General features: G+C 36.9%; 1 protein-coding gene across 1 annotated transcript; it reads right to left on the bottom strand.

Annotated features, from left to right (window-relative positions):
• Positions 1 to 3,809: 3,809 nt before the first annotated feature.
• LOC140167261 (C-type lectin mannose-binding isoform-like) lies at positions 3,810 to 20,009 on the bottom strand. Its single transcript, XM_072190599.1, has 4 exons — positions 19,902 to 20,009; positions 17,819 to 18,073; positions 14,043 to 14,209; positions 3,810 to 6,328 (listed from the first exon to the last, which is right to left on the bottom strand). Exons 2-4 carry the CDS (start codon positions 18,063 to 18,065, stop codon positions 6,116 to 6,118), a joined length of 627 nt encoding a protein of 208 aa, XP_072046700.1. The 5' UTR covers positions 18,066 to 18,073; positions 19,902 to 20,009; the 3' UTR covers positions 3,810 to 6,115.
• Positions 20,010 to 26,675: the final 6,666 nt, after the last annotated feature.

Genomic DNA, 26,675 nt, shown 5'->3' with positions numbered 1-26,675 from the left:
GTTGTCAGGTTGTCGAATTCATAAACTATGGTTAATATACAAACGCGAGCAGTCGATGCAATAATAGACATAGGATTTACAGAACCAGTTATTTGCAATGCTATGGAATAGGCATTAATATGACCAAATTCACCTTTTATGCTTGTTGATCTCTTAGTGGCAGGAGTACTTAGACAAACTATTTTATACAGGAAAACTCTGATTGTCCCTTTAAGCGGGAATCTTTAAATGATCGAGCTTGGTATTATGTATTGAAAGATTCCATGCAGTTCGAAAACGACATTTAATAAAAGCAATCAAAAGTGATATTGTGATATAATATAAACAAAAAATTAAGATGATAATTATTGTAGCCTAAACTGAATCTTTCTGTCCTTTACATAATTATTATACATGTAACATTTTCAGGTCTAAACTTGTTCTGCATGACCTTTTTCGAACTTTTGTAGAACCATTTAAGGTTACACGAAGAAACGTATAAAAAACGTATAAAAGACGTATAAAGTTGTTCTCTAAAACCGCGTTTTCTCAGCAATCAAATATCGCAGTGAGTCAAAAGTTAGTGCATGAATGTATCTTTACATTATTTTTGTGTGTTTATACAAATTTTTAGAATCCGTTTGAAAATCATTCGTTTAAATCATTTTTACGCACCATGTTCACAAGATCAAAAACGCGTTCCATGCAGTTTTTTTTCAAATGTTCGCTCCGTATGAAACCACGCCGAGTGATTGTTTTCTCCTTTTTTGTATTGTACTACAAATCGACCAAAGAAATAATGCTGCCATGGGGAAGAACCAAATACAGTACCGATTAAATTTTATTAGCCCGTTTTGGGGAACAATTTTCGAGAATCTTGTACCACAAAACACTGTTTTGTTACATTATCGATATCTGGATTGTGGAACGTTAATTTTGATTACTAACTGCCTCAAATGTCTGTCGCTTAATTTACCATTTGAATTTCACTCCAAATTTAAGCTACTTTTGCAAAAAAACGAGGTTTTTCGCCATCGATACCTCCGACATGTACAGCGGTAATGAGCTTGTTTATCATAAGAGCCTGTTATGCACTATTCGATAATAGTCAGTTTGAGATCAATTAATTTCATGTGTCCCTCAGTGGCTCAATCGGTTAGCGCGTTGGACTCACGCTCGACTATATAATACTATAGTTTTGAGCTGGAAAACTTTGCTACGTGTTCGAGTCCCTATGTGGTCCATTCCATTTAGTTTAGTTTAGTTTTCTCTCACTTTTTTTCTTTTTTCTTGTTTGTTTCTTTCTTTCTGACTGCAGCGATTGATTGTTTTTGCCCGTTTTTTTTTTCATTATATAATTCAGGAATTTTTAGGCCTATACTAGTCTAATAGGCGCGGCCTATGAATATATTTTTACAAATTAGATTAACAAAATAGGGCCCTATTGGTTGTTGGTTTTGTTATTGTTGTTGTAGTTATTGTTGTATATATTGCATAATCAGGGTATTAATAGGCCTACTAGGCCTATTATACTTATAGCCTATAAGCATTGATTTATTTCACGACAGATATCATCCAGGATGATTTTAAAAATTGAAAATTTAGAAAATCCAAAGGAAAATCCAAAGGAACATTGCCGAAAACGGCTGCCCACAATCCCCCCCCCCCCCCATCAGCCCATATGGTCCTATCATGGTCGCCCCTCCCTATCCCTGCAACATATAGGATGACTCACGAGCCGCTGTTTGTCCGTGGCCCTAGTTCAGATTGATACACTATTGCACGCGTGGTCGAGTTTTCTGCATGGCTGTTTCCATTATTAACTTACGCCCCTATGGAATCAAGCCTTGAAAATCAATTGTGTTTACCCTTAAGGTTCTAGTTCTACATACAGGACAGCTCAAGAATATTTGAAGAGCGTAGTAGTTCATACTTGCCTCGTATGTTTCTATGGCTACAGGTGCAAAAGCTATACAGGTGCAAAAGAACTTGGCCTGAACTCAGCGCTAGAAAAAAGTGCAGTTGAAAATAATATCGTTAGCAATGGAACTATTTTGCCTGTTAGATTTACAAGGTGTTACTCCGGACACACCAAATGTGTTTTAATGTTGGACCTGTTGAATCAATACATACAGGACCTGGGATATAAACTGTCTAACAAATAATATTAGTGATCGTTAACGTTACTCTCCTATTGTAAGTAAAATCACATTGGAAGGCATTCATCAAACTGACAACATAGGAATGATCACGCAAAATATGGGAAAACGTTGTCATACTGCAGTTACTGTCCGTTTTCCTATACACAATACACAGTGCTCTCACCATTGACGCGTGACCTATACAAATGATGTATGTTGGGAGAATGGACACTTGCCTAGTTAACATCACTGTGTGAAAAATAACCAGCCAATATTTTATTTATTCTCCAAAACTTCTAGCAAATATATTTCTCTAACATGACCTAAAATTACAGCTAGGTTAGATGTTCAGAAATGGTCGCACTTTTGTAAAATATGAGTGAGGGCAAGGCATAGCTAGCCAACTCCCCGTGTTAATTGAATGGAGATTTGACCGAAAATATTGGTATCGGACCGCTCACTTCTGAAGGATGCCACAAAAAACCGGTAAAAGCTACATTTAAATTATTCTAAATAGGTTCTAGAAAATAAAGTTTTGTAACATGTCCTAAATTTTTAGCTAATTTAGATGTTTGGAGAGGGTCGCACTTTTGTGTTTTAGGAAGGATATGTAAACGACAGATAACACCAAAAATATGAAGAAATTATTTCCAAACCGTGTTAAGTCAACAATCATTATGTTGCTCATTTTGAAGAATGCTGGTTAACAAAAGCAGGTCTTTGTCTCATTTCGTGAACAAAAGTACACATACCATTGTTTCCTTTCGTTTCCTTTATAATCGGTTACCCAACTGAAGCTATAATACGCAAACTTTATTGCGATATCGCACATGAAAACAGTCACATGTGCACAGCCAGAGAAGATCCGATTTAATCAGTTGAGCTGTTTCAATGAGTGTTATCTTGGTTTAATAGCTTTTAATGGGGTTAAGTCCTGCAAAGGTCGAGATGAATTCTACTGTAGACATGACTGCATCATGTCTGGCTGAAATGTTGGCATGTGCATGTATATTGTTATATCCACAACAAATGGACCATTCTGGACCAACGGGCAAGTTGATGTATTAAATAAGGGGTGAAAAATAAACCATTGCTAGAAATAATGGGCGTGTTGTTCAGTGGAGATGTTAGTTGGGTTGAGGTTGAGGCCCAAATGTGTCACAACATTAAACTAATTAATATTGATCCTGTTCTAAACAGCATACCCATCATTTCTAGTAATAGTCTGCTTTGAACCGTTTACCTAACATATCGTGGCGAGATATATTACACTTATGGCACTAACATGTATGTAAAAGAAAGCTAATGCAAAACTTTAATTTCTTGAATTGAAAACAGAAGCCCGCATTATCAAATCAATACAAATTGTCCTGAATCTCATTGGCTTCTGTACTTGAAGTGTTGAGTGGTCATTTAGTAACTTCGCTAGTGAAATAGTGTTTCTTGATTGTGTTATATTTGTTTATCGCTGCACAATTTCAACAAATGAAATCCAATGGATAATCTGTGAATAGAAAAGGGGTTAAAGAAAAGCGTTAAGTTAGAGGTTTGGGCACTCCAAGCGTTACGGTTAAGACAATAATAAAAACAATCAACAATTTTTTTTGTACTGCTAATTAACTAGCTTTATTGTGATACTTTGTCATGAAAAAACACCATATTAAAGTATTATTATTGTGGTCTCTGGACGTTTACAATATTAAAGGTTCAGTCAATAAACTGAACGGTGAAATCCGTCAAATACTGTGAAAATCCTTTATAAAAGCTTTTAATACTACTTTCAAAAGCCAGATTTAAATGACACCAGACTGTTTCTCAAATTGTCATCTGTATTTTAACTTACACTTGTCTTCATATACATAGGAATATAAATGTACTTTTAAAGGTGGGTGGTCAGCATTTCATATGGTGCTTCATATGGAGAGCGTGGCTTACCGGCTAGGGTACTCGCATTTGGTACGGGGTTCAACCAAATGCGAACAGTTACCACCACCGCGGTGGTGGTAACTTTCTGGGTATGACTTGGGGGAAAATCTGGATTTAATCGGCATCTCTTTTGTTTTGTTTTTGTTTCGAAAAGGAAGGGTGATTAGATATTCCCAATATAAGTACAGGCAAGACGTGCGTTTAATAGCCATTAAACGCACGCCGCTTGGAGAAGTGTCCTGATTCTGATATTCTGTGTTTTGTAGAGCTCCACATAATATGCTTGTAATAAATTATAAATAAATACGTGGAGGCCTATCGTCAAAACAGTCTGATTCCAAGTTCAGGCTGAATCGCCCGGGCGATTGGGTTTGGGATATTGGAAGCAAAAACGTGGCCCATAGAAAAGAACGGGTGATATGTCACGATCGGGGAAATGAGCTTTCCACTTTTTGTATTTATAGCGGAACATATACCTGTTTAAATTTTGTTGAGGATATGAGATAAATATGAGCTTTCTTCAGACACCAAAATCTCAACTATAATGGGATAAAATGAGTGAACGAGGTTATCAATTAGGTCATCCACCTTTAACTTGATTATTATGATTAAGATATATGTGGTGTATAGCAAGAGTGTGTATAACCACCTAAAAATAAACTGGAATCCAAGATGGCGACAAAATTCTTAAAAACTAAGCTAAAAAAACAACTAAATACTAAAATCTGAAAGATACCACTTATTTATCTTTATAATATACATGCTACAGAATTGGTATACAGGGTGTCTCACAATAATTAGCATCGGAACTTATCAAAACCAAAGGCATACAACGTTGAAAATTAGTTTGTAAATTTGCACTCTTTCTGTTTATAGCAGAGATGGATCTTGTTTTGTGCAAACTATGGAAAAAAATATTGTAGTTTTACTCATGCTGATGGTCACGTGAAACTACAACATATCATAGAAATTGTCACACGGATGGGAACTAATCATTATAGGACACCCTGTACTTAAATTTACTAAACGTATTAATATTATATATAATCTGAACAACACTCGGTACTTATTAACTGTTCAAAGCACTAACTCATTTGCACTGAGATACTATAAACCAAGAATTTGAAATTGCCCGCCATTCGAAGTAAGTGATGCATGGTAAATAAATTAGTGAATAATTGACAAGTCTTTTCTGTTTGATAATGTAGGATCTGTTTTTCAAAGTTAAATATTGTTCACATTCTGTGTTATATAATATTTATTTCCCAATAGAAATATAATAATACCAACCACTTTGTAAAGTCGCAGCAACAGTTTTGCAATAGCTCCATATACAAACTACACTAACATAAGTTTATAAATTATTGTATCCGACCTTTCCATTAATGTACATGGAGGGGTTCCTAAAGAGTGTACAGAGTGCTAACTGCTGCTTCAATTACAAACAACATTTATCTAAATAAATGTTTGTCAGAAGCCTGTTACTAGAATGACAATGGTTCTTCAAGTAGTGCACATTTGTATATAGAATTTGAACATTGATATACACAGACTTATGGGTAGTTTAAAACTAATATGTACAACAATATGTTTTTCAAATTACTTTTATGTTCAAAATTGGTAAAAACTGAAAAATCGTATATTTGCCTGTATAATTACAATTAGCAGCAATTTATTTTCAAATAAATGTCATGTAGCTGATCAAAGCCACCAATATGATTATTTTTCAGCATTAATTTTTGAAGCATTAGTGGCGGCCTATGTAAAAGTATCAACAACTCACATCCCCCGTTTGTGCACAAGAGGTGGGGTCATTGGGACTCATTCTCATTAGCTAATCAATGGCTGCACGGATTTTAATTTTTATGTCAAAACAGGCGTATTAAAAAGTCCAACAATTACAAAAAATTATCAGTCGGAAAAACAATCTTTTTTTAAATTACAACCTGAACCAATGGACGTGATCAGTCTCACCACAAAAAGTAAAGTATGAACATTCTGGTTATTAATATTACGTGGTGTGGCAATTTTGATTTGCTTTAAATTGCAAACTATTAAAGGCAGTATTACTATTTACAAACAAACTTCTTTTTTTCGGTACAGGGAAGGTCATTCCAGACGCCGGAAGTATCTCTAAAACTGACACAATCTTCAATATCACTTTGTGCAGTAAGATATTGGCTGCTTGGTTCGCCAGGGTACCAGTTAGTGTAGTCATATTGAGTACCATCACTCCACTTGAATGTATTTTCAGTAGTTTGGTCACTCAATCCGATCCACGCCTGCAAATGATAGAGGGCAAGAATATATTAACTTTGTACAGATAATGGGTTCCAACATAAATTATTTCGTACATCATGTAGTTTCCGGACTAATTAACTGATGGGTTACTCACGGTTTCATCGCGAAAAAGACTTCACATGATACATTTTTTTAGAAATTGTTACTTGACCTTACTTCACATGCCAAAATTATCATTGCTTAATACACCCGAAAAATTTGTGGCTATTTTTGCATTTTTCTCAAAAACTAATAACACACTGGTAACAAAAGTTATGTATATTCTAGGGGCAAGGAATCCAGTTACTACACTGGAATTTCAATGACTCAAGACGAGCGGTACGTTAGTTATGATAAGAAAAGAGTGCCAACTTAATACATATATTGTCAGGTTTTGGTTTTTTATTACCAAAAGTAAGTTTAGGAATACTGTGATGTGCCCTGAGTAATTTAATTTGATGATTTATCTTTGTTTACAAAGTTACATGAGTGATGACATTTTAGGGAATTCCCTCTCAAATTGAGCAAAACAAGTTGAATCATATCTAATTTGGAATATTTGGAAACCCCCTTCAGATTGTAAAGAGATGACATCATATATGGATTCCCCTCAGGAAGTGATGTAATGGGATTTCCCCTCAGGAAGTGATGTCATGTGAAAGGTTAATGTTATAATTAAGACTTTGGAATTTCCCAGATTGAGCATAATGTGAAGGTAGTAAATGGCCCATAATAGAATGGGGTTTTTCCCATGCTTGATATATAAGAAATGTAAACACAATTATTGTCACAGTTGATAGTGTTGATCTGGGCTATGCTTACAGTCCAATTCCTTGAAAGAAAGGAAATTACAAACCAGAAATATTTTATGTAGTCAAAGTACTACTATTTACCGGTGTTGTCGGAGAAGATCTAGAATATGTCAAAGAACGTTATTCTTCCAAGAAAGGAAATATATTCTTCTGTCGACTTGCTGAAGTCTGGTATTTTGATTCAACGCAACTGTCAAAATAAGTGGGGACAACTGCATCGCAGTCCTGCTTCCTGAAGATATTGTGTGAAAGGTGGAAATAGCACCAAGTTTGGAGAAAGCAGCGCAAGGAGTTAAATTAGGAGAACGGCGCAAGGAGTTTAGCATAGGAGAACGGCGCAAGGAGTTTAGCATAGGAGAACGGCGCAAGGAGTTTAGCATAGGAGGACGGAGCAAGGAGTTTAGTTATAGGAGAATTGCGCAAGGAGTTGTAAACGTGTTTGGAGAACACCATTTTCGTGTAAGGATTTTATACGCAAGGAGTTATCAATGCAAGTGTACAAAGGACTTCGCTGATTGTCGCAGGACAAGTGAATAGGGGTATATTACATCAGTCGTCCAGAACATTACAAGAACTTTATGATCACCAAGAAGAAGAATGCTGGCTAAGTACAAAATAGATAAAGAGTGATTATATTTGATTAATGTATATGTGCATTTGTAGTCATTATATTGTACCAAACGAAACTTGCTTTCAATTAAAGACTTAGATTTTGTTAGCTTAAACGAACAGTGTATTTGTGTTGTGCATTCGTGTGAGTTCGGGTAAAAGGTGATTTTGGCCTTGAGTCAAGTACGACTCGTAACAAAATTGGGGGCTTGTCGTCCGGGATATACACTGTAAAAAGTTGACATTAATATACTGAGTCTTGAAAGTGAAAGTACAGTATGGCAGAGTTCAAAGCAGAAGAGTTTCTTGAAACTATAAATTGGGAGAAGTTTGATGAGTTGAAGAAGCCTGATTTATTGGCATTTGCCAAACATTATGACTTGAAAGTAAAGCAAGCTACAAGAAAGCAAATAATCAAAAATGTTTTGGTCGGGGAGGACATTTTTGATGAATCCTATTTGGAAGAGAAACTTGCAGTAGAAACTGAAATTGGTGGGGACTCAGCATTTAAATTGAAAGAGTTGGAAATTCAATTAGAAATGAAGAAAATGGAAATGGACCAAAAGAAAATAGAAATGGACCAAAAAGAAAAACTGGAAATGATCAAATTAGAGAATGAAAATAAAGAAAAACAAGAAAGGCTAGACATGGAAAACAAGAAATTAGAAATGGAAGACAAAGCACGCCACGAAAAGATGGTGCTTGAACAACAAAGATTGGCTATGGAAGAAAAGGAAAAACTAGCTAAAATTGATATGGAAGCACATTTGAAAGAAAAGAAATTGAGTTTGAACAAGAGAAGTTAGCAAAACTAGGTGACAAATACTCATCAAGTTTCTCCTCAAAGTCAAAGTCAGGGTTTGATGTTACAAAGTATGTAAAGCTTGTGCCTAAATTCAAAGAGAAAGAAGTTGACGAGTACTTTCAACATTTTGAAAAGGTAGCTACAAATTTGAAATGGCCTAAAGAGCATTGGACCCTACTTTTGCAAAGTAGTTTTGTGGGGAAGGCCAGGGAGACTTACTCAGCTCTACCAATAGAGAAGTGTAATAATTATGAAGAAGTCAAACAAGCAGTCCTGAAGGCCTATGAGCTGGTGCCTGAAGCATATAGACAAAAATTCAGAGATTCACGAAAGCAAGCAGATCAAACCCATGTAGAATTTGCTAGAGTAAAAGAACAAATGTTTGACAGGTGGCTTGGTTCAAAAGAAGTCAAAGATGATTTCGGCCAACTTAAGCAATTAGTTCTTATAGAAGAGTTCAAGAAATGTGTCCACGTTCACATTAAAACCCATTTGGATGAAAGCGCTAGCAAAATTAAGACCCTAAACGAGGCGGCGACAATGGCGGACGACTATGGCTTAACTCACAAATTGAATGCGAGTAGATTTAGTTCATAACAGAAGTTATTCAAACAGGTTCAGCAATAACCAACCTAGGGCAAATCAGGGTGGTACACAAGAAGGGAGATCTCAGTCTAATCACAGATCCTGGTCTAATTCACAGCATAGTGCTGGTGGTAGAGGGACCCCATGGAGTTCAGGTACCAGACCAACAGGTGGGACTGAATTTAAATCCCAATTAGTTTGCAATTTCTGTAAGAAACCAGGACATACAGTGACCATGTGTCGGAGCTTAAAAGCCAAACAAGATGCACAAAAACAGCAGCAAACTGCTAGTAATACTGTAGGATGTGCAGTGTCACTTGAGTCAAAGAAACAAGTCAGTCAAATCAAAAAACAAGAATTCCCACAAAAGGGAGGTGAGACAGACAAGGTGTGTGAAGAATTTGAACCATTTGTGTTAGAGGGAGTAGTATCACTTGGTGATAATGGTAGTCCAAAGCCCATTAAGATTGTGCGAGATACGTGTTGTGCACGGTCTATGATTCTGGAAGGAACTTTGCCCTTTAATGAGGATAGTGCAGCTGGTAATGCTTTGATCCAGGGATGGAAATACTTAATGTACCTCTCCACAAAATTAACTTGACATCTGACTTAGTTTCTGGTCCTGTAACCATAGGAGTTAGACACGAATTGCCAGTCAAAGGAGTGTCCATGTTGCTAGGAAATGACTTGGCAGGGAAGGTTTTTCCTGACCCAATAGTTACAGATAAGCCCTGTTTGCAGGATGATAGTAGTGAAGAAAAGGAGATATTTCCTGCATGTGCAGTTACACGGGCAATGAGTAAGAGGGCCTCTGTAGAAACAATTGAGGACAACCAAATTGATGACATAGGCTACAGTTTGGAAGACACATTTGTGTCAAAGTTAAATGAGAAAGAAGATAAACTTCCTTCTCCAGGGGATAAAAGACCCTCAAAATGACACAGCCTCTGAGCATGAACAAATTGGGGAAACATTGAGAGACCCATTAAGTCATGACAAGCTGATTCTGGAGCAACAAAATGACCCAGAACTCAAAGAGATCAATCAAAGGGCATTGACCCTAGAAGAAGCAGAACAAAATTCTGTCTGTTTTTACAAACAAGATGATGTGCTAATGAGAAAGTGGCGCCCCCCTGATGCACCTGCCGATGAAGAGTGGAAGGTAGTGCACCAAATTGTGGTACCAAAAGTCTACCACACTGAAGTTATTAACATAGCACATGATAGTCCCATGACAGGGCATTTGGGTGTTAAGAAAACTCATGAAAGAATTCTGAGACATTTCTGGTGGCCCACTCTCAGAAAAGATGTTTCTGAATATTGCAAAACATGTCACATATGCCAAGTAGTAGGGAAGCCAAATCAGAAAATACCTCCTGCTCCATTGAAGCCAATTCCAGCCTTTGATGAACCATTTAGTAGGGTTATTATTGATTGTGTAGGCCCCCTACCAAAGACTAAGTCAGGTAATCAATACCTTTTGACAATTATGTGCGCGTCAACATGCTTTCCTGAAGCCATACCATTGAGAAATATTAAAGCAGTGACCATAGTGAAAGCTTTAACTAAGTTCTTCACATTTGTGGGGCTCCCCAAGTCCATACAGTCAGACCAGGGATCAAACTTTACTTCTGGAGTATTTCAGCAGGTCATGTATCAATTAGGTATAGAACAGTATACCTCAAGTGCATACCATCCAGAATCACAAGGTGCACTAGAAAGGTTCCACCAAACATTGAAAAACATGATCAGGACATATTGTTTGGAATTTCAGAGGGACTGGGATGAGGGAGTACACTTGTTGTTGTTTGCTGCTAGGGAAGCAGTTCAGGAAACTTTAGGATTTAGTCCTTTTGAGTTAGTGTTTGGACACACAGTGCACGGGCCCTTAAAGTTGTTGAAAGAAAAGTGGCTCAATGAGAAATCAGATATCAATTTATTGGATTATGTCTCCAATTTTAAGCATAGGCTTAACAGAGCAACTGATATCGCCAAAGAAAACTTGAAACAGGGTCAGGCCAAAATGAAACAATGGTATGATCAACATGCCAGAGAAAGAGTGTTCAAACCAGGTGACAAAGTTCTAGTATTGTTTCCAATTCCAGGACACCCATTACAAGCCAGATATCATGGCCCATGTGAGGTAGAGTCAAAAGTGGGTGAAGTAGATTATATTATCAAGACTCCTGGTAGACGCAAGAGCAGGCAGTTATGCCACATAAATATGCTCAAAGAGTATGTTGAAAGAAGTGACAGTGGCAGTCCAAAACCTGTGTGTACAGTAAAACATGCTAATGTAGACAAACATGCCGATGTAGACAAAATCGCCAATGTAGACAAGAGTAAAGATGACAATTCTAATGTCACACTTGACAAGGATAAAGAGCTGGAGCACAAAGAGTATAATGTAAAATTGAACAATTCTGATGTGCTCATTAATTTGGACTCAAAGTTAGGTCATCTTTCTCAAGATCAACAAAGTCAAATTGCAAATTTGATTCACAAATTTGACAATATATTTCCTGATACGCCAAGTAGAACAAATGCTGCATTTCATGATGTAGATGTTGGTGATACAAAACCAATCAAGCAGCATCCTTACAGAGTCAATCCATTGAAAATGGAACATCTCAAAAATGAGATCAATTACATGCTAGACAGTAATTACTGATGATGCGTTCAGGATAGAACGTGAAAATGTCCCACTCAAAAACGTAAGTCCAGTTGCCTAGATTGTAGTTCAAAATAATTTATTTCAGAGAATGGTAAATCAAATTGTGGCAGACATAGAGGGATGTGAAGCGTATGTAGATGATTTGATTGTTTACAGTCAAACTTGGGAACAACACATGGAACAACTCCATCAATTGTTTAAGAAGCTGTCTGAAGTACAGTTAACAGTCAATCTGGTAAAAAGTGAGTTTTGCCATGCCACAGTCACATACTTGGGATATGTTGTAGGTCAAGGTCAGGTGAAACCTATCAAAGCCAAAGTTGAAGCAATTGAGCAATACCCCACACCTGTAAACAAGAAGGCACTCATGAGATTTCTAGGAATGGTTGGCTATTATAGAAAGTTCTGTCCAAACTTTTCAGAGATAGCAAGTCCTTTGACTGATTTGTTGAAGAAAGATGCAAAATTCATTTGGTCAGAACAGTGTGAAAATGCTTTTCACAAAGTCAAATCTATACTCATGAGTTCACCAGTACTTACTGCACCTGATTTTCAGAAGCAGTTTAAGTTGACTGTTGATGCCAGTGGCATAGGCTGTGGAGGTGTTGTGATGCAAGAGGGTGAAGATCAAATAGATCACCCCATTTGTTACTTTTCAAGGAAATTCAACAAGCACCAGAGAAATTACTCCACAATTGAGAAGGAGTGTCTAGCTTTGCTATTAGCACTGCTACATTTTGATGTGTATTTGGGTACCACAGTATACCCTGTGCTTGTTTTCACAGATCACAATCCCTCACCTTCATCAACAGGATGAAGAACAAAAACCAAAGACTGGTGAGGTGGAGTTTGACCTTGCAAGAGTACAATCTGGACATCAAACATATTAAGGGAAAAGACAATGTAATGGCTGATGCCTTGTCCAGAATTGCATAAAATTGACAAACAAAAATTCCTTTAAGAAGGAACTTGTGTGACAAGTAGTCACTGTGTATGTTGAGTTAAGCACTCGAAGTTAATATTATGTTGAAGTTGATGTAACAGAAGAAAACATTTAAGAAAGTTTTCATTACATTCAAACTTTTCTTCTTTTAAGGGGAGGTGTGATGTGCCCTGAGTAATTTAATTTGATGATTTATCTTTGTTTACAAAGTTACATGAGTGATGACATTTTAGGGAATTCCCTCTCAAATTGAGCAAAACAAGTTGAATCATATCTAATTTGGAATATTTGGAAACCCCCTTCAGATTGTAAAGAGATGACATCATATATGGATTCCCCTCAGGAAGTGATGTAATGGGATTTCCCTCAGGAAGTGATGTCATGTGAAAGGTTAATGTTATAATTAAGACTTTGGAATTTCCCAGATTGAGCATAATGTGAAGGTAGTAAATGGCCCATAATAGAATGGGGTTTTTCCCATGCTTGATATATAAGAAATGTAAACACAATTATTGTCACAGTTGATAGTGTTGATCTGGGCTATGCTTACAGTCCAATTCCTTGAAAGAAAGGAAATTACAAACCAGAAATATTTTATGTAGTCAAAGTACTACTATTTACCGGTGTTGTCGGAGAAGATCTAGAATATGTCAAAGAACGTTATTCTTCCAAGAAAGGAAATATATTCTTCTGTCGACTTGCTGAAGCCTGGTATTTTGATTCAACGCAACTGTCAAAATAAGTGGGGACAACTGCATCGCAGTCCTGCTTCCTGAAGATATTGTGTGAAAGGTGGAAATAGCACCAAGTTTGGAGAAAGCAGCGCAAGGAGTTAAATTAGGAGAACGGCGCAAGGAGTTTAGCATAGGAGAACGGCGCAAGGAGTTTAGCATAGGAGAACGGCGCAAGGAGTTTAGCATAGGAGGACGGAGCAAGGAGTTTAGTTATAGGAGAATTGCGCAAAGAGTTGTAAACGTGTTTGGAGAACACCATTTTCGTGTAAGGATTTATACCATTTTCGTGTAAGGATTTTATACGCAAGGAGTTATCAATGCAAGTGTACAAAGGACTTCGCTGATTGTCGCAGGACAAGTGAATAGGGGTATATTACATCATTATATTGTACCAAACGAAACTTGCTTTCAATTAAAGACTTAAATTTTGTTAGCTTAAACGAACAGTGTATTTGTGTTGTGCATTCGTGTGAGTTCGGGTAAAAGGTGATTTTGGCCTTGAGTCAAGTACGACTCGTAACAATACCCACTTCAATATGAAGAAGCTTACTTACGTCATTATCGCCAATATGTTCCTTGACAGCAATATGTTCTGCAGAAGAATGAATGCTCACAAGATGGGCTTCATACTGACTGATGCAGTACATTTCAGCATCAGACCATGATTTAGAAATGTTAACATAATTGTAGCAATTTCCATTCCATTCATTAGAACAAACACCTACAATGAGAAACAAATAAGTTTTGTGTAAGTTTTCTCGATCTGTTATGAAGTTTTAATGATTGAAAGCCTAATTTAAACCATCAAAATGCAGGTGAAAGCTCATATTTTTCTCAATAACATATTGAAATTAGACGTTTCAAACCAGTATATTTCCGAAGAAATCATCAAAAAACTGTTGAATTAAAATAACTGTGGTATACTACGCTTGAGATTATTTCGGGGGATTTCGACAACTTTTTACTGCCAGATGCCATTACCACTTTGGCTTCAACTCGTAGTACATGGAGAAATCTTTTGCAGCCGCTGCTTCGCAGCCGAATGAAATGAAATGAAATGAATTCCATAGGGAATTAGTCTCTTTTACAAGAAACATTTACGTGTTCTTTTTGCATGAATGCTTGAAAGGGACAACATTTTATGTTATACGTCAATTTCCAAGATTTCCATTTTCCCAATATAACAGGTCACCTTTCTTTAACTTCAACCATGGTTTATACAAGGCAATGTGGCTCAGTGGTACGGGCTTCGACTCATGATCATGAAGTTGCTGCTGGGGTTTGCAGGCTCGAACTCAAGTGGTGCCATCGTCTTGTTTATGTAGGTAATAAATATGACGGCGTGTCAACATTTTTGGGATCTCAATTTGCAACCTTATGGTCTAGATATACTCTCCTGACGAAATGTTTTTCCGCACCCTCTATAACCGCAGAAAATGTTAAATTGTAATGATACTACAGATGGAAAACGTATCAAACCTAACTGTCACTAAAATATAAACCCTTTAATCAATAATAATCATAATTGCAGGAACTTGGAACCCTCATTTATTACAAAAATAAATAAAGACAAAATATTCTTATTTTGCGGTAAATTACACAGTAAAATTCCATTGAGAAAAGAGGCGGCGCTGTTTAACGAGGCTCATTATGACATCAATACCCTGTTGCTATCAAAAAGTTGTCATGATCGACTTACAGTTATCCCGACTGCACTGCTAGTCATCAGCAACAATGTTTCATGCAAACGCTATTTGAGTTCGGTTGCTATTATTATCTTGGTGTTGTTTTTTTCGGCCGTCCAGATTTCGGGCGATTGTCCATTGAGCCATGAATCTCCTTTTTTTCTCAAATTATATCGAACAGATCCCTCGTCAATATTCAATAATCTTGCAATTTTACGGTTAGAATTTCCTTCACCAAGATATGCTTCTATCATTCCCTTCTGGTGATCGGTAATTTTTGGCATTTTGAGCCTGATCTGATATTAAAACTGAGCAATTTTGGAAGTCGAAATTAAACTATAATGCGCTGCTAGATAGGAAATCCCTATAGTGAGGCCGCATGATATTAACTGAATGGAATTTATCTCTTTTGGATCGTGGCAAATAACATAATCGCATAACAATTAATAATCCGTTGTAATCGGGTGATAGCTTTATTCCTCTAGTATCACAATTCATAACCTTGATCACTTGTTATGCATCACATGTTTTAAAAAGAGTTCAAATACCCCGGGCGTCATCTGTTGTTATGGTGGTCGTCAAGGACTGACGTCATAATTAGCTAATTAAGCACAGCGCTGCCACTTTTGTACAGGTTTTTCATGAGATCATAAGAAAGTTTGTTTCGTTATTTTCCAGCAATGTTTTGATGTTGAAAAGTTGATTAAAACTGATTAAAGGTATTATAGATGATATTGAAGTAAATAAATAGGTTTCAAGTTTAGTATTATTTTCTAAAAATAGTTTGGCCCCCCCCTCGGCTTCCCAAAAATTGCCCCCCCCTTTTTTTTTTTGGCGTGCACACATTTTCTTGCCCACCCCCACCCCCATTTTACCATTCCATCAGGAATTTACATCCAGGGGTGTATATCGGTATAGGCTCAGTGCGAACACCATATCGTGATACACCATGTGAACACAGACATTGACTTTTATTAGAGAATGATGAAGATAATTTGTTTTGTTTTTTTCATTCAGCATGTTACAAATGGATATACATTACAAAAATTATATTGCACTTACAGGTAAAACAAACAAACAAATGTGACCGTACAGCACGAATGAGCCGTAAATGTCCTAATAGTATTCTGAGTTACCGTGTAAAATGTGTATGAAGGTCGCATTCATTGGTACCTCAAGTTGGCGCCACATGTATCTTATTTTAATAGTCAAACAGTTTTAAACCAATCAATAATCCTATTGTTGAAGAGGATAATAAGCTTCTACATTAGATGTCTATAGAATTCTTAATAGCTCTGGTCTTTGTTTGCTTTGGCTAAATCCTGTTCATGTGGTGGTTTACAAAGCATTGTATTTTACAATTGAACCTCGTTGCCTTGGGGATGATTTGAAATGACCGCCAATTATGACTGTTTGAAATTATTAGGCCTAACAGCAGTGTGGAAAAAGACACGCATGTAGAAACGAAAAAGCTACCATTTTGTTGAAGGAGCAAAGTTCAACAAACCATAACCCCGCTTCTGGATATCTTTGAAGTCAAATGATATACCCTTTTAAAGCTTATGATATATATTTTCTAAGCACGAAATAAAACAAAATTGACCGGGGGAGGAATTTACGGTTCATTCGTCGTATACGGTCACATATTATAAACATACAAATTTTTTTAAACATATCTAATCCATAACACCATGCCAAGGAGAGCCCTTTAAGCTTAAAAACCTATTTCCAAAGGGGTCCTTAAGTACAGAACAAAAAAATTAACAATTAAGACTGGTAAAAAACACCAAAATAGAATAAACAAAAACAAAGCATTAAAACTAGACATTCATTGGATTTAAAATGTGAGTTTTATATGTTACTAGTTCACCTGTAGCTGTGAGAGTAACTGATGGCAATGTTGTTTGACCCCTGATGACCCTTTTAACCTTTTGACATGTTTCTGTCATATTTCGGATTCCTTTTACCACTTTAAGCCCGATTGGGCATACTTTAACGTTTGACCCCATATGACCTTTGACTTCGAGTGACCTTGGTTTGAGTTTGTTCATGCTCCAGTGATATGGAGAATTACTTTCACCAAGTTTAAGGCAGATAGGGCGAAGTTAAAAATTTAGGCCCTGGATGACATTTGACCTCGGATGACCTCGATTATATTTTTTTACGTGTTCCCCTCATACGAAGGATTCCACCCACCAAGTTTAAGCCCGATCGGACAAAGTTTGACATTGGAACCCTCGGTCATCACCTTTGACCTCGCAATATAGTCCCCTCGTAGCGAGGATCTCATCCACCATGTTTGAGCCCGATCGGTCAAAGTCTAAAATTGTTACCTTTGACCTTGACCTCCGATGACTTCTAAAACCAACCGGTTAACATTTTTTTCCCGATACCAATCCATATCCGAAATATCGGATCGATGCGTCAAAGCGCGGCGAAACGCATTGCCGGACAGACAGACAGACAGACACCCACCCACACCCACACACACACAGACAGACCCCCACAGACGCTCATTATTTTAGTAGCATAGATATCAGGAGCAGAATTATGACAAGCACAACTCACAATAAAGCACTGAGGTTGTTTTAACTACTACTAGATACTACTGCTACTGCTACCGTAATAAATGAATATCGGTTTACATCTATGTGTGCGGTTCAAAAGTTCGTCAAGTATATCCTTCTTCCAGTTATGTCGCATGGTAAGCGTTCGTGGGTCATCAACAAACCACAGATCCCCATCTACCCTTTGTGGACACGGTGACTTGAGTACAGGTGCTACCATGCGTTGACACAGGCATAATTCTGCAAATGGCAGAGACCATCTTAAGGCACCGCCTCTTGAAGGATCTGGTCTTTCTATCAGAACACATAAGTGGCTATGCACCATGGCCAACGCTGTCAATATATCAAAAATTTGAAAACAAAGCTCAGATTTATTTTACCCTATACGTGTTGTTGTGACATCGTTTTGTTCATTTTGTGTCCATGATATATGCCAATGTAACTAAACAAAATCCAAAGCGATTTTATCTGCATTATGAAATAAACCAATTAGTACGTACATGTGCTTTTTTGTATCCATTTTTCGGCTTGGTTAGTCCCCCTAACATGAACAGTTTAATTCGTACTTAATTCGTAGTACTTTTTTCAACACACACCCACACAACACTTGGTTCTTTCAGCATTAGAAATTATGTTAGGAACGTGTTACTTGGTCACACATGGTTAACCTGATGCGACAAGACAGGAATATGGGAAGGAGTCTGATTTTAGAATGCCGGAGGAAAACCATAAAACCGATGAAACCTGCAAGGACACTCATGGATAGGCAACCATGCTCACTTGCGCAAATGCGGGGAATCACACCGAAAATGAGTATAATCCTTCTTGTCTTCCATGAGCAACCGCGTCAGATCGGGTATAATCTTCCTGCCAGGAGCAACCATGATTGACGGGCTATTCCATTGCTCATAATAGGGTTGTGTATTTTAGCGGGGCAATGCTGGATGGTGCACGCACGGGTGCACGATGTACAAGGTAGACTTGCACCAAGACTTCGCATGTGGTTGTTGGTGTAGGGTGTGTAGGGGTGTGTGTGTGGGGGGGGGGCGTGTTGTCTGAGATGTTAGGGACTTTTTAATCCGTATTGGAAGAACGTTTTAAACTTTAATTTAAGGCATCATATACGATTTTATATTATTTTAGATTTTCAGTTAATAACAAAGTAATAAAATAGCATTTAAGTATTATATTAATTTGCCTATTTAAACTATACTGGAAAGGTTTATGATATAGCAATCGAGATCTGACTTAATTGTGTTTGGTGGTCATGGGAGTTAAAATATGTTATTTAGGTGTGAAGACAATCCAAAATGCTTATGAGTTGGTCACTTTTAAGTGTCTAATCAGTAAAAGTTTTGAGATTTAGTTCATTTTAGGGCTGAAATTTTTTTAAAGACTAGCAAAAAATTTAAAATGAGTTTTTGTAAACATTAAATGTTAACTTAGGCCCTAACCATCACTTTTTTTTTTCAAATTTTTATCCGAAAGTGTGCAATTTTTTTTTATTTCATGTACATTTCTTAACAGAAATTAACATTATATATTACCGACATTATACGCTTTTGTAGCTGAATATTAATCTTGTATTTGATTGAATGATTCAAATACACTTCAATTCATATTTGATCAACTAATATGTCATGTTAAAGGCTATATAGCCTATAGGTCTATATTGACATTGCAGCGCAAGTGTAAAAAAAAGTGAAGGATAAGTTATTGAAAATGTCATTTGGTATTTTTGAAATGAACAATTTGGTAAAAAACGAAGAAAACAGCAGTATTAACGAACACTAAACTACACGTGTATTATGAACCGCCACGAGTATTTGTTTTTACCAGTAGGCAAGCTCACCCCTACAGTCGCAATGGTTCTAGCCCAGATAGCTTTTAACTCACGCCTACTAATAACGTACTTTCATCAAGTGATGGCGCTATACGGTTTACCACGGAAGCTGTTTGGTTTACCGTGGAAGAAGATTATACCCCATATGATCACACCCGGGCCGCTGTGGTGGGAGGCGAGTGCATCAACCACTACACCGACAAGTCCTCCCATTAATAGTGTAAAAGACTTGTAATTTTGCTTCCCTGAACAAAGTAAACTCGTATATTGTGGTAAAAGGCGCTGTGAAGAGGGAGTTGTTTTGAATAGGTAACTTACCTGACAAAATACAGAGTACGTGTAGTAGCAAAACCGGCAGCCGGCCTACATAATTGTAGTATTGTAATATTAAACAATATTCATATTGCAAAGTTAGGAATGTGTGCAATTCACATTTTGAAGCTGTGAACAAAATATAAGCATAGTACCAAACTAAACACAGCCAAATTAAAAAGTCTCCATTAGTTCCATCCACATTTAATCAGAATCTGATGAGTTTATGGCAAAACAAATCATATAATCATTTTCTATATACTTTCCTCCGAAGGTTGATACCAAATTTGATATTAAAAGTTTAACCATCGTGAGCATAGGAACCGTTGATTGGAAATTCGTGCAATTTTAAAAATGACATAGTTAATAATTGTATCACGTAGCGGAGCTAGCGTGAGTGCCAAGAATTACGTCGCCTGAATAGGCCAGCAGGTTAAAGGTTTACCCATGCATGTCAAAATGCAAATCAATTACCCGCTCTTTCAATTGTGCGCAGGCAAGTGTACAATGATTCCTGTACGGGTTGCTTCAGGCCACATAATAAGCTGATACCATTCATTGACTTTTGCGTGGTAAATTCGTAATTTGTCATTTTTAAAATTGCACGAATTTCCAAACAACGGCTCCTGTGTTCACGATGATTAAACTTTTGATATCAAATTTGGTATCAACCTTCGAAGGAAAGTGTATAGAAAATTATTATGTAAATTATTTTGCCATAAACTCATCAGACTCGGATTAAATGGGGATGGAACTACTGGAGACTTTTTAATTTGGCTGTGTTTAGTACAGGTTTACTTCGTAGCACAATGCTTATTAATACGGGGTGACCATGGTAACGATGATGTATTTCGCTTGTTTATAATTACAATTTTCCTCAAAACGTTAATCATGAAACAAGGAAAAAACATAATACAGAAACTATAGTATCCAATTACGCCAAGTTAGTTTTAATAACTTGAATGAAACAAACATGCTTTGATGCATGAAACCCTCTTTGCTTTTAATCAGTAGTCATTTTAATGATTTTAATGTTATTATTATTATTGTTGTTGTTGTTGTTGTTGTTGTTGTTGTTGTTGTTGTTGTTGTTGTTGTTGTTGTTGTTGTTGTTGTTGTTGTTGTTGTTGTTGTTATTATTATTATTATTATTATTATATTATTATTATTATTATTATTATTATTATTATTATTATTATTATTATTATTATTATTATTATTATTATTATTATTGTTCTACGAATTGTAATACTATTTAAAGACATATTTTGATTGTATTACACCCTGAGTCAAAAAGAAGTTTGCTTGTCATAAAAAAATTTAAAAAAATGGTTCTGATCAGTTAACAGTAAGTTTCAGTTCCTTTAGCTTCTTTGTTTTCAATCACAAGATTGAAGATTACAAAATACGGCATCTTTTGCGAAGATACCTGTATTTGTCCCCGGTTGCTAAATTTCACTCTTTAAACTTTATTCGAATTATTATGTGAAACACTAATGTTATGATTATAAAAATTAATGTTTAAAAATATTATTAGAGACATTGCGATTTCTAAACGTAGACATCGGACGTACGTTGATCTATTCAAAACCACTCTCCTGTATCGAAGCGAGGTCACGTATTTAGCTATTTTTGAAGATATTCCACGTGCGAAATCGACGTAGATACATCCCGAGATACATCGTTGAAAATGCACAAAATTTGTCCATTTCACAATATGTTAAAGACAGTCAAAGGTGATGAACATACGAAGGAAAGTCTAATTATTATTATGATCCTTTTTGTTTGTAACAAATCATCATAATAAAGGTACAGCGATGTGTTAAAATGGACTAAATGTAAACGCAATATTCATACGCAGAGATTGCCCATTGAAATGTGTGTGATACTTTGCGTACAAAAATGACATTGCGATTTCCCATTTTGGATTCCAACGTAGAATAAAACGTAGATGTTACGTTGAAATATGCTGATTTTACCTCATGTCTAAGTCCATGCAACGCGCCCAATTTGACAAAAAAGTCTCATTTTGAAAGTAAAGTCATGATGTATGGATGTCATCATCATCAGTCGGCTTTCTCCAACTGTTGCGATCTTGGGCAAGCGAAACAATTTTGTTTGGCTGCAGCATCCCTTCAGTATCTCCTAGGAGGTGCTGGACATACTGTAGGTACAGTGTGCGCGGCCGTCCCGGTTTCCTCTTCCCATGTGGTGGGATATAAAGGGCATATTCTTTCACAGGCTCGCCATCTTCAAGACGCAGTATATGGCCAAGAAATTTGAGTTGATGAAACTTGACTCTGGCAACCAGTGGAGTGGTGTTGGTCAGGTTGTAGATGGTTTCATTTGGAATCCGATCCACACGCTTGATGTTTAACATGACTCTGTAGCAAGATGTTGCAAAGGCATTGATCTTGTTTTCCATGTCCTTGATAATTACCCATGACTCGCACCCGTACAGAAACCCAGTAACACATGTTGTCTGCACCAGCTTGATTTTTGTCTCGATTGGCAGGGACGGGCTTCTCCAAAGGTGTTCCAGTTTCCAAAAAGCATCCCAGGCTAGTGCTTTTCTTCTTTTTAGGTCTCCAACACTAGAGCCCATCTTGGAACCCAAATACTTGAAGTCTGTGACATGGTTGATGGTACTACCATAGACTTCAAGTGCTGGTTGGGCATTACAATTTGCAGTCATATATTCTGTCTTAGATGCGCTGATGACAAGGCCTAGATCTGCTGCTGCAGTTGCAGTCCTAGTAAGCTGTGACTGGGCCCGGGCTATGGAAGATTCCAGCAGGGCAATATTTATCATCAGCAAAATCCAGGTCATTCAGCATCTTGGCAGGATACCTGCTTGACCGACGTGGGTAGGTAACAATGCCAGCGTCAATTCCAGAAGTTGATTTCTTCAGAAGGTAGTCTACCAGGATAATGAACAGGAATGGTGCCAACACATCACCCTGAAGCACTCCAGTTGTTACTTTGTGATGTGCCCTGAGTAATTTAATTTGATGATTTATCTTTGTTTACAAAATTACATGAGTGATGACATTTTGGGGAATTCCCTCTCAAATTGAGCAAAACAAATTGAATCATATCTAATTTGGAATATTTGGAAACCCCCTGAGGTTGTAAAGTAAAGATGATGTCACAGGATTCCCCTCAGGAAGTGATGTCAGGGGATTCCCCTCAGGAAGTGATGAAATATGAAAGGTTAATGTATAATTAAGACTTGGGAATTTCCCAGACTGCAGAATAGTGTGAAGTAGTAATAGAATATTAATAGAATGGAGTTTTCCCCAGTGATTAGTATAAAAGAAAAGGTAAACATAATCATTCACAGTTTATAGTGTTGATCTGGGTTAGCTAGCTAATATGCTTACAGTCCAATTCCTTCAAAGAAAGGAAATTGCACACCAGAAATATTTTATGTAGTCAAAGTATTACTATTTGCCAGTGTTGTCGGAGAAGATCTAGAATACGTCAAAGAACGTACTTCTTCCAAGAAAGGAAAATATATTCTTCTGTCGACTTGCTGAAGTCTGGTGTTTTGATTCAACGCAACTGTCAATATAAGTGGGGACAACTGCATCGCAGTCCTGCTTCCTGAAGATATTGTGTGAAAGGTGGAAATAGCACCAATTTTGGAGAAAGCAGCGCAAGGAGTAAAGAGATTTGGAGAACTGCGCAAGGAGTTTAGTATTGGAGAACGGCGCAAGGAGTTTAGTATTTGGAGAACTGCGCAAGGAGTTATAAACGCGTTTGGAGAACGACGCAAGAAGAAAACAGCAGTATTAACGAACACTAAACTACACGTGTATTATGAACCGCCACGAGTATTTGTTTTTACCAGTAGGCAAGCTCACCCCTACAGTCGCAATGGTTCTAGCCCAGATAGCTTTTAACTCACGCCTACTAATAACGTACTTTCATCAAGTGATGGCGCTATACGGTTTACCACGGAAGCTGTTTGGTTTACCGTGGAAGAAGATTATACCCCATATGATCACACCCGGGCCGCTGTGGTGGGAGGCGAGTGCATCAACCACTACACCGACAAGTCCTCCCATTAATAGTGTAAAAGACTTGTAATTTTGCTTCCCTGAACAAAGTAAACTCGTATATTGTGGTAAAAGGCGCTGTGAAGAGGGAGTTGTTTTGAATAGGTAACTTACCTGACAAAATACAGAGTACGTGTAGTAGCAAAACCGGCAGCCGGCCTACATAATTGTAGTATTGTAATATTAAACAATTCATATTGCAAAGTTAGGAATGTGTGCAATTCACATTTTGAAGCTGTGAACAAAATATAAGCATAGTACCAAACTAAACACAGCCAAATTAAAAAGTCTCCATTAGTTCCATCCACATTTAATCAGAATCTGATGAGTTTATGGCAAAACAAATCATATAATCATTTTCTATACACTTTCCTCCGAAGGTTGATACCAAATTTGATATTAAAAGTTTAACCATCGTGAGCATAGGAACCGTTGATTGGAAATTCGTGCAATTTTAAAAATGACATAGTTAATAATTGTATCACGTAGCGGAGCTAGCGTGAGTGCCAAGAATTACGTCGCCTGAATAGGCCAGCAGGTTAAAGGTTTACCCATGCATGTCAAAATGCAAATCAATTACCCGCTCTTTCAATTGTGCGCAGGCAAGTGTACAATGATTCCTGTACAGGTTGCTTCAGGCCACATAATAAGCTGATACCATTCATTGACTTTTGCGTGGTAAATTCGTAATTTGTCATTTTAAAATTGCACGAATTTCCAAACAACGGTTCCTGTGTTCACGATGATTAAACTTTGATATCAAATTTGGTATCAACCTTCGAAGGAAAGTGTATAGAAAATTATTATGTAAATTATTTTGCCATAAACTCATCAGACTCTGATTAAATGGGGATGGAACTACTGGAGACTTTTTAATTTGGCTGTGTTTAGTACAGGTTTACTTCGTAGCACAATGATTATTAATACGGGGTGACCATGGTAACGATGATGTATTTCGCTTGTTTATAATTACAATTTTCCTCAAAACGTTAATCATGAAACAAGGAAAAAACATAATACAGAAACTATAGTATCCAATTACGCCAAGTTAGTTTTAATAACTTGAATGAAACAAACATGCTTTGATGCATGAACCCTCTTTTGCTTTTAATCAGTAGTCATTTTAATGATTTTAATGTTATTATTATTATTGTTGTTGTTGTTGTTGTTGTTGTTGTTGTTGTTGTTGTTGTTGTTGTTGTTGTTATTATTATTATTATTATTATTATTATTATTATTATTATTATTATTATTATTATTATTATTATTATTATTATTATTATTGTTCTACGAATTGTAATACTATTTAAAGACATATTTTGATTGTATTACACCCTGAGTCAAAAAGAAGTTTGCTTGTCATAAAAAATTTAAAAATGGTTCTGATCAGTTAACAGTAAGTTTCAGTTCCTTTAGCTTCTTTGTTTTCAATCACAAGATTGAAGATTACAAAATACGGCATCTTTTGCGAAGATACCTGTATTTGTCCCCGGTTGCTAAATTTCACTCTTTAAACTTTATTCGAATTATTATGTGAAACACTAATGTTATGATTATAAAAATTAATGTTTAAAAATATTATTAGAGACATTGCGATTTCTAAACGTAGACATCGGACGTACGTTGATCTATTCAAAACCACTCTCCTGTATCGAAGTGAGGTCACGTATTTAGCTAATTTGAAGATATTCCACGTGCGAAATCGACATAGATACATCCCGAGATACATCGTTGAAAATGCACAAAATTTGTCCATTTCACAATACGTTAAATACAGTCAAAGGTGATGAACATACGAAGGAAAGTCTAATTATTATTATGATCCTTTTGTTTGTAACAAATCATCATAATAAAGGTACAGCGATGTGTTAAAATGGACTAAATGTAAACGCAATATTCATACGCAGATATTGCCCATTGAAATGTGTGTGATACTTTGCGTACAAAAATGACATTGCGATTTCCCTTTTTGGATTCCAACGTAGAATAAAACTCAGTTGTTACGTTGAAATATGCTGATTTTACCTCATGTCTAAGTCCATGCAACGCGCCCACTTTGACAAAAAAGTCTCATTTTGAAAGTAAAGTCATGATGTATGGATGTCATCATCATCAGTCGGCTTTCTCCAACTGTTGCGATCTTGGGCAAGCGAAACAATTTTGTTTGGCTGCAGCATCCCTTCAGTATCTCCTAGGAGGTGCTGGACATACTGTAGGTACAGTGTGCGCGGCCGTCCCGGTTTCCTCTTCCCATGTGGTGGGATATAAAGGGCATATTCTTTCACAGGCTCGCCATCTTCAAGATGCAGTATATGGCCAAGAAATTTGAGTTGATGAAACTTGACTCTGGCAACCAGTGGAGTGGTGTTGGTCAGGTTGTAGATGGTTTCATTTGGAATCCGATCCACACGCTTGATGTTTAACATGACTCTGTAGCAAGATGTTGCAAAGGCATTGATCTTGTTTTCCATGTCCTTGATAATTACCCATGACTCGCACCCGTACAGAAAGACAGTAACACATGTTGTCTGAAACAGCTTGATTTTTGTTTCGATTGGCAGGGACGGGCTTCTCCAAAGGTGTTCCAGTTTCCAAAAAGCATCCCAGGCTAGTGCTTTTCTTCTTTTTAGGTCTCCAACACTAGAGCCCATCTTGGAACCCAAATACTTGAAGTCTGTGACATGGTTGATGGTACTACCATAGACTTCAAGTGCTGGTT

The sequence above is a fragment of the Amphiura filiformis genome, chromosome 13 (genome assembly GCF_039555335.1).
Source record: "Amphiura filiformis chromosome 13, Afil_fr2py, whole genome shotgun sequence".
Classification (NCBI taxonomy): domain Eukaryota; kingdom Metazoa; phylum Echinodermata; class Ophiuroidea; order Amphilepidida; family Amphiuridae; genus Amphiura; species Amphiura filiformis.
Note: the sequence above shows the minus strand (reverse complement) of the source record. Positions and strands in the feature narration are given on the sequence as shown.

Bases quoted from the DNA above. Each gene is read 5' to 3' on its own strand.
- LOC140167261 (XM_072190599.1), bottom strand. From the start codon at position 18,065: ATGGTGCATAGCCACTTATGTGTTCTGATAGAAAGACCAGATCCTTCA. The intron at 14,210-17,818 runs GTAAACCGATAT...TTCTCATTGTAG, and splicing joins TTTGAACCGCACACATAGAT to GTGTTTGTTCTAATGAATGG. The intron at 6,329-14,042 runs GTAAGTAAGCTT...TATCATTTGCAG, and splicing joins AACATATTGGCGATAATGAC to GCGTGGATCGGATTGAGTGA.